The sequence below is a fragment of the Macaca mulatta genome, chromosome 11, assembly GCF_049350105.2.
Source record: "Macaca mulatta isolate MMU2019108-1 chromosome 11, T2T-MMU8v2.0, whole genome shotgun sequence".
NCBI classification, from domain to species: Eukaryota; Metazoa; Chordata; class Mammalia; order Primates; family Cercopithecidae; genus Macaca; species Macaca mulatta.
In genome coordinates this window covers 56,701,850-56,710,504 of record NC_133416.1, presented here as the reverse complement: position 1 = coordinate 56,710,504, position 8,655 = coordinate 56,701,850, and the positions used below count along the sequence as shown (strand labels likewise).

Below are 8,655 nucleotides of genomic sequence, written 5' to 3'. Positions count from 1 at the left end.
GAATATTTATGCAGCTGTTTTTATTTATTCAACTATAAAGATTGATTGCAGCAATTTTTTGATGAGTAATGCCTTAGATTAACACTAATTATATTGCTATAAATTTGGTTCAGGATCAGAATAGGATTCAGGAAAGGGAGAGAACAAAAAAAAGTCTCCAAACATTCAAACAGAAAAAAAGTTTGTTTTTTTGGGGGGGACTGAGTCTCGCTCTGTTACCCAAGCTGGAGTGCAGTGGCACAATCTTGGCTCACTGCAGCCTCCGCCTCCTGGGTTCAAGCGATTCTCCTGCCTCAGCCTCCTGAGTAGCTGGGATTACAGGCGCACGCCACCATGCCCAGGTAATTTTTGTATTTTTATTAGAGACGGGGTTTCACCATGTTGGCCAGGCTGGTCTTGAACTCCTGACCTAGTGATCCACTCGCCTTGGCCTCCCAAAGTGCTGGGATTACAGGCGTGAGCCACCGCACCCAATCTTTTTTTTTTTTTTTTTAACTTTAATTAAATGCTATTTTCCCATAGACTTCCCTAGACTGGTTTGCAATCTAAGGTAATAGGAAACAAGGCATTAGGCATTTTGAAGAAACTGCAGGTTAAGCTATGGTGCCAAGCAGAAGACTAAACACTGATTTGAGTGTCAAATCTCAGGCACGTTCTGGGATAGAGGCAGGTTCTCAAATGTTTCCTAGTGTTCTTTCCTTTTCACTAATTAAATTTTCCCTTCTCTGGCAAATCCAGTGCAGCATATGATCCCCTCATTGCCTCTCTTGGTCAAATGGTTGAAGGGAACCTGTCAGGCACCTGTGGCTTCTGCTTAGATTGGAAAGGTGACAGACTAGCTCTGATTCACCTCCTCCTGAGACAGCCTGGACAGTGGAGGGGTCAACTGGAAGGCCGAAACCTGGTAACAGCTGCCTCTGATTCCTGGTGGAAATGACCAACCAGATTTAATCCATATCACTGGGAAAGATCAAGGAAAAAAAATAGCTTCCCCTCCAAAAATGGTAAAGAGGAAATAAGGAGACAAGAAACCAACAATATTTAGAATGGCACAAAAAGCAATACGCATAAACTTCCTTTTGTTATTAAATCTAAGTTTCCTAAAGTCCAGTTATCAAGTTGAATTGTGTGGAGAGAGGAGAGAGGCCAACTGGAATTTCTCTCAAGAGTTCACGGCTTCAGTCTGAGAGGTCCTGGGTTTGCGCTGGGGGAGCCCCTTTTTGAATGAAGGCATGGGAGGGCTTGGCTCCATGCTGACTCCAGTTCCTTTGGTCCCTGCAGAGTGAGTTTGGCCTCTTTCACTGGTGTTTCCTGGTGCCTGAGATGGAGCACTCTGATACCTGGAACCAGATGAAGACCACGAGCTGTTTCTGTAACGACCCATACTGTCATGCCGCTCTTGGTTCATGGGGTCATTGGACTTTTGGCCTTGTGGCCTGTAGCCTTGTCCTCGTCTGTTCCCTGGCAATACCTAAAGATAAAAGAATACAATGTTCAAGGTGCTCTAGCATTATGGTACCCCATTCGTTCACTTTACAAGAGTATTCTGAAAGCAGAATTGTGGTATTCCATGCTTGGGACTCAGTTTATCTCTCAAGACTCAAAGAATTCTGTCAGCCGATCCAACCTAGCCACTACTTCAGAACTAATCCATCTTTCCCTGCTCTTCATGCCTAGGCTCTTCTCCACTGAAGAATTTACTTTTCTTTAGCTGGATGCAAGAAGAAAGATAAGGAAGAAAGAACATTCTGTGGGTTGTTACAAGTCCTCAACTGGACAAGTATATTATATTATGTCTGAACTCTTCAGATAAAAGGCCATTGGTAAAGATAATAAATATTTGGAATAATAAAGTAAACATCACTATGGCCTGCTTTACTAAATGTCATGACTATAGATTAAAGCTTGCTGCTGTGGCATTCAGCACATCTTTCAAAATATAATCCGGAAAGCTTATGGTATGGGATTTTATTTTTGTCCTCCAATTCCAAACGTCATACCAGTTCTGAAGAATTACTGATGGTACTGCCTTGGATTGCTCTTGTGTTTATTCTTCAAACAGGAGAAGAACCTATGGGATTACTCCTCAGCTTTCTAGTGTTTTCCCCCCATCCCCACCAGGTCACTCTCTCTTTCCCTGTAAATTCCACATTGTCCTTCTAGGGAGTTGCTGCTTTCAGATGCACACTGGTGAAACTGCCACTTGTGGTGCCTGTCTACCTTGAGACGGATGCACGACTCCCAGTGTGACTAATTACCAGGCAATACTATCTACAACAGCAGGGATCGCTGCCAACACAAGAAAGTCAGCAGTTCTTGGCAACAGGAAATCTAAACTGGCTGGCAGTTTGGAACATACGTATCTAATGCTTTCTCAGGAACTAACTCGGGTTGGAGGGTTTCAAAACAGGCGTGGAATGGGAATAAAGAAAGGAAGATAATATACTGAGCTATCAGCTTTTAAGCTTTGACAATCTGGAGGGTTTTCTTCCTAACACGCTCAGCGTAGAAGCTAGGTTACCTCTCGAAGTGGCTGGTAGGGCTGGCCACTGGAGTTTGCTATGGCTGCAGGAGTCTCTCGCGGTGCAAAGTTTTTCTTGTTAGCACTTGTAAGGCTGGGAGGAGAGGCACAGGTGGAAGAGGAAGCAGCAGAGGCATCACTTGGGCTACTCAAGGACACAGATGTAACTGAGCTACATCGGGATCTGGTTGAATAGCTGTTCTTTGGATGAGACACTGGAACAGAAATATGAGGAATATATGATCATATGATGGAACAGCACAATGGGTAAGGTTTCTACTTTCTCAATTTCACAATGAGCAATTTAAGATAAAGAACTGTCTATTCAAGTAAAGAAAAACCTCTAAAACTGGTAACAGGAAGAAAAATCTCCCTTCTGCCCTCTTCCTCCACTTCCTCCAAAGCCCCACTGCTTTGTAAAGGAATTCTTAAACAAGAGAAGAGTTTAACATCAAAGTTACCCATTCCCCACCAACTAATGACTTCTTGGGATTGGATCTGGTACTACCTAAACTCCTGGCTATGGCTCTAGCAGCTGACTAAACCTGGGAACAATAGTATAGACCATATGTTCAGTTTCCTATGCAAGAAACATTCTAAAGTACAGTCTTGGCAAAGAAAGAAAAAGGTACATACATACAATCTTTACTAAATTTTTTAAAGAATTTTGAATGATACAAGGTATAAATAATCAAGATCAGTTAAATATGAATAGCACTAATCTTTACAACAAACACGTATATTGCCAAATTTCTTTCTGCAAAATTAATCCCAAATTCAAAGTACCTATTTAACTGAACAAATATTAATATTTTCAGTTCAAATTGTGTTAGAATTCCAATGGTTTAAAACCACTCTCTAGATTTTTTTTCTTGGCTTTAAGCCTGGACTAACAATGAGTTTATAATTGTTGCCACAGGTTAAATATTTCACTTTTTTTTTTTTTTGGAGATGGAGTCTCGCTCTCTCGCCCAGGCTGGAGTGCAGTGGTGCGATCTCGGCTCACTGCAAGCTCCGCCTCCCGAGTTCATGCCATTCTACTGCCTCAGCCTCTTGATTAGCTGGGACTACAGGCACCCACCACCTTGCCTGGCTAATTTTTTGTATTTTTTAGTAGAGATGGGGTTTCACCGTGTTAGCCAGGATGGTCTCGATCTCCTGACCTCGTGATGTGCCCACCTCAGCCTCCCAAAGTGCTGGGATTACAGGCGTGAGCCACCGCGCCTGGCAATATTTCACTTTTATACTAGACAGAAAGAACAAAGAAGCTAAAGTTCAGGGTTTGACAAACAGGTCACTAGAAACTCTCACCTCACAGGTACTCCCTTACCCTTTAATGCTATTATTTAAGGGTCTATTATGTTCTAGGCAAGACAAGTATTGTTTTCTCCTATTTAGAGACACAGTCTTGCTCCGGTGCCCAGGCTGGAGTGCAGTGGCAATCATAGCTCATTGGAACCTCAAACTCCTGGCTCAAACTATCTTCTCTCTCTTACCCACCCCCACCCCACCTCCTGAGTAGCTAGGATTACAAGCATGTGCCACCACACCTGGCTAATTTTTTCTTTTTAATTTTTTGAAGAGATGGGAACCTCGCTATGTTGCCCAGGGTGGTCTTGAACTCCTGGGCTAAAGCGATTCTCTGGCCTCAGCCTTCCAATTTGTTGAGATTACACATGTAAGCCTCCGCTCCTGGCCTGTTATCTGCATTTTGGAGAGGAGTAAAATGAGGTTACTATAGAGGCAGGGATCCAAACTTGGTCTGACGGAAGGGCCCATGCTCTTTATACCACATATCATGCACCTCTCAATTCAGCATGAAAAAACAGTCTTTCACATTTAAGGAGCTGGCAAATACTTGTCCTCAGAGTTCAAAGTATCTGGACCCATGGACTTCATAAGCATCCCAGAGTTACTTTTCACAAAAACAAGCAAACAAGAGGCACTAATGAGGAATCGGGATGAAGACAATCAGCATGTCAGTCTCTTATTAATAATCACCAACTGTAGTGCCCAGACCCTCTCACCATCTCACCTTGTCCAAATGAATCAATGCTCTTCTTTAGGGTCTCTACATCACAGGTGAACCGGGCTACTCGTCCCAGATCCTCATCATATTTACGTTCACTAACAAAGTGCTGGAGAAAGGGCAAAGAAAGGCCTCCAGGTTAGACAAACATCATCCATGGAACCCATAACTTACTATACAGATAAAACAATCTTTTTTTTTTTTTTTTTTTTTTTTTTTTTTTTTTTTTTTGAGACGGAGTCTCGCTCTGTCGCCCAGGCTGGAGTGCAGTGGCCGGATCTCAGCTCACTGCAAGCTCCGCCTCCCGGGTTCACGCCATTCTCCTGCCTCAGCCTCCCGAGTAGCTGGGACTACAGGCGCCCGCCACCTCGCCCGGCTAGTTTTTTGTAGTTTTAGTAGAGACGGGGTTTCACTGTGTTCACCAGGATGGTCTCGATCTCCTGACCTCGTGATCCACCCGTCTCGGCCTCCCAAAGTGCTGGGATTACAGGCTTGAGCCACCGTGCCCGGCCAAAACAATCATTTTTAATTGTCTTTTTACTGCTTCAAAGTTTATTAAATGGCCATCACATGACCAACGCTGGGTGATCGAATAAATCTATTCAATTTCTCAAGAGCCCAAAGGCAAGTCTGTAAGTTTATGAAATGCTACGTGATGGCCAAGCCCATTCGATATAATCAAGAGAAAATGTAAAGAAAGAAAAAAGGGCCGGGCGCGGTGGCTCAAGCCTGTAATCCCAGCACTTTGGGAGGCTGAGATGGGCGGATCATGAGGTCAGGAGATCGAGACCATCCTGGCTAACACGGTGAAACCCCATCTCTACCAAAACACCACAAAAAAACTAGCTGGGCGAGGTGGCGGGTGCCTGTAGTCCCAGCTACTCGGGAGGCTGAGGCAGGAGAAAGGCGTGAACCCGGGAGGCGGAGTTTGCAGTGAGTCGAGATCCGGCCACTGCACTCCAGTCTGGGCTACAGAGCGAGACTCCGTCTCAAAAAAAAAAAAAAGAAAGAAAGAAAAGAGGAGGAAGATTTTATAGTAGAGGGCCATCTTTCTACTGTTGGCTATTCTCCACTTCTTTCCATTTTATACAGAAACAGAGGCAGCAAAAATGTTTACAAGGTGCTACAATGATACCATTTAGATAGATGGTTTGGTGTTAATAGGAACTTCCTTAGGAAACCCACTTAATCTCTTTATAATAAAGTAGGATTTCTTAGTCCTTGAAATAGGAACAATTTCTTGAGATGGAAAATCATTCATGTGAAAAGTGAACTTTGCAAATGAGAAGTTTATGCTGCAAGTAATTTAATCCTTTTAAGCAGACTGAGCTGAGAAGTAACCAACCCCTTGAGTCAAAAACTAACCATGCTATAAAAATCGTGGGACTAGAAACATGTCAGGAATAAAGTGCTTCTGGGGGTCTATTTCATTAAACAATGTCTAAAGTAGCCTGCAATCATTTTTTTTTTCCGATGAAAAGGAGATAAAAAAGAAAAGTGAAAGGCCTAGATATAATTTGGAAGAACTGAACCCTTCAGGACACTCCTCTTAACTGGGGGTGGCCTAATACTGCTCTGCATCAGAATTCTCGGGAAGCAACCAGCAGCACTGAAAGGGAAAGGAGAGAGAAAAATGACCTTCCAGCCTTGAATTCCTCAAACTTCAGAGTATGTTGCGGCTTAGGAAAGCACACGAACCTCTTGTTACAAAGCCTTCAGACATGTAATATCAGTCTGAGATTAATTCTGAAACAAATTCTAGGGTTTGTTGAGTCAAAGACATAATAGGAATGACGGAAATAAAATGATCTGGAAATAAGACATTTAAATTGCACAGCACCCACTTCAGTACACTGAAAAAGTGGAGAGAAACAGATCCTTAGTCAGCCTGCAGAAATATTTCCAGCAGCTTTTCAGCCATGTGGGAAGAGGAACAGATGAAGCTTGTGAGAGCCAGAATTCTCATCTAATTCCAAAGGGGTTTCCGGCTTCTCCCCAAGAGTTGAATGAGACTGACTGGCATCAATGTGAGGAGGCCTTTCTATAAAATTTAATCATATAGTTTTAGTTAAATAGAAAATGGTAACTGAACATTTGCATGATTTGGATAGTTCACCCCAATAGAGTTGAAGGGGAGGCAGCGAGAGAACAATACTTCACAGGTCTAACACTGGGTCAGATGATAGCAAGGATCCCTATAAGGTCCTGGATGATATTCCACCTCTGTTTTTATTTTATAGAGACTGTTGTACAGCAAGTGTTCTCTCAGTGTGACAATAAATCTTATGTGTTCAGAAAGAGAAGAGGTAAAGGGCACAGGTGTGGAGAAGGCCAACTCCCTTTGTCACAGCTTGCAGTTTCCAGTTTATAAACAATTATTTAGAATGCCAATGACCACAACTATCCATGAATATCCCAATTTCCCTCAGGTTCACATGCTTAGTCTCAGAAACACTGTTCTTTACATAAGAATTTGGCCAAGTGCGGTAATCCCAGCACTCTGGGGGGCCAAGGCGAGTGGATCACTTGGGGTCAGGGGTTCGAGACCAACCTGGCCAACATGGTGAGACCCTGTCTCTACTAAAATACAAAAATTAGCAGGGCGTGGTGGCACATGCCTGTAATTCCAGCTACTTGGGAGGCTGAGGCACAAGAATCACTTGAACCTGGGAGGTAAAGGTTGCAGTGAGCGGGGACAGCGCCACTTCACTCCAGCCTGGATGACAGAGCGAGACTCTGTCTCAAAAAAAACAAAAAAGAATTAAAAGGTATACATATTGAACCTGAGTGATTTTTGTAAAAAGATTACAACAAATATCTCAAAGATAATTTTTCTCTATACAATCAGAATTGGCCAACCAACTATTTACAGAAGACCAACTACATACCAAGGTGCTGTGCTAGGCACTTGGAGAGACAGGAGCTCACTGTGAAGTTCACTATCTAGTGGGGAAGACAAATTAAGCAAATGCACATAAAATCCTAACTGTGCTCTGAAAGCATAGAATGGGGAGATATGATGGGGAAGTCAGGAAGGATGAGGAGGTCAAGAGTGGTAACTGGGCTGTTCACAGTGGCTCACGCCTGTAATCTCAGCATTTTGAGAGGCCGAGGCAGGTGGATCACCTGAGGTCAGGAGTTTGAGACCAGCCTGGCCAACATCATGAAACCCCATCTCTACTAAAAATATAAAAATTAGCCGCCGGGTGTGGTGGCTCATGCCTGTAATCCTAGCACTTTGGGAGGCTGAGGCAGGCAGACCACCTGAGGTTGGGAGTTTGAGACCAGCCTGACCAACATGGAGAAACCCCATCTCTACTAAAAATACAAAAATTAGCTAGACATGTTGGTGCATGCCCGTAACCCCAGCTACTCGGGAGGCTGAGGTAGGAGAATCACTTGAATCCGGGAGGCAGAGGTTACGGTGAGCCGAGATCACACCATTGCACTCCAGCCTGGGTGACAGAGCGAGACTTTGTCTCCCAAAAAGAAAAAAGAGTGGTAACTATGGTTGGCGGCCGGGAGAAGAGCATTTGGACAGATGGAAAAGCGTGTGTGTCTGTGGAGTGTAGAAGCCTCCAGCCTCTGCTCTCTGCTTGAGGGCAGAGGACCGGGGGGGATGGTATGAACTGAGGGTAATGGCAGAGCAAGACTACACAGTCCTTCATACCGGATTAAGGATTATAGTATTTATCCTAAAAGCAACAGAAAGTTTGAAGCAGAATGCTGTAGTGTGGGGAACCTACATGGAGGGTGGGGCAGGTGGGGCAGAGACAGAATGGATGAACACAATCAGTTAAAAGGCTCTTACAGAAGTCCAGGCAAGAGATGGTGGTAATCTGATCATAATGGTGGTGGTGGAGATGAAGAAATAAGGTCAGATCTGAGATTTAGTCAAATGGATGGGGTGTGCTGATAGATTTAAGGTGGGAAATGGATAAATTTTCTAAGGTTTCCAGCTGGGATAACTAGGTAGATGACAATACCACTTACAGAGAAAGGGACCTGGAAGAGGGCCAGGTTTGGGAAAGGAAGATCATGAGTTTAATATATTAGATATGGCCATGAATTATGAAAAGTTCTTACTTTAGCCCCTGAGGATAAG

The 8,655-nt window shown here is 43.7% G+C and overlaps 1 protein-coding gene across 7 annotated transcripts in view; it reads right to left on the bottom strand.

The window, feature by feature from the left end:
- Positions 1 to 476: 476 nt before the first annotated feature.
- Positions 477 to 8,655, bottom strand: part of SPATS2 (spermatogenesis associated serine rich 2) — a 169,383-nt gene continuing 161,204 nt past the window's right edge. For all 7 annotated transcript variants that reach the window (XM_015151655.3, XM_077954127.1, XM_077954129.1 and 4 more), the window contains 3 exons: positions 4,557 to 4,659; positions 2,522 to 2,736; positions 477 to 1,471 (listed from right to left, as the gene is read on the bottom strand). In XM_015151655.3, the coding sequence (XP_015007141.1) occupies positions 1,163 to 1,471; positions 2,522 to 2,736; positions 4,557 to 4,659 (627 nt within the window). In that variant the 3' untranslated portion in view covers positions 477 to 1,162. The remainder of the gene's footprint in view (positions 1,472 to 2,521; positions 2,737 to 4,556; positions 4,660 to 8,655) is intronic.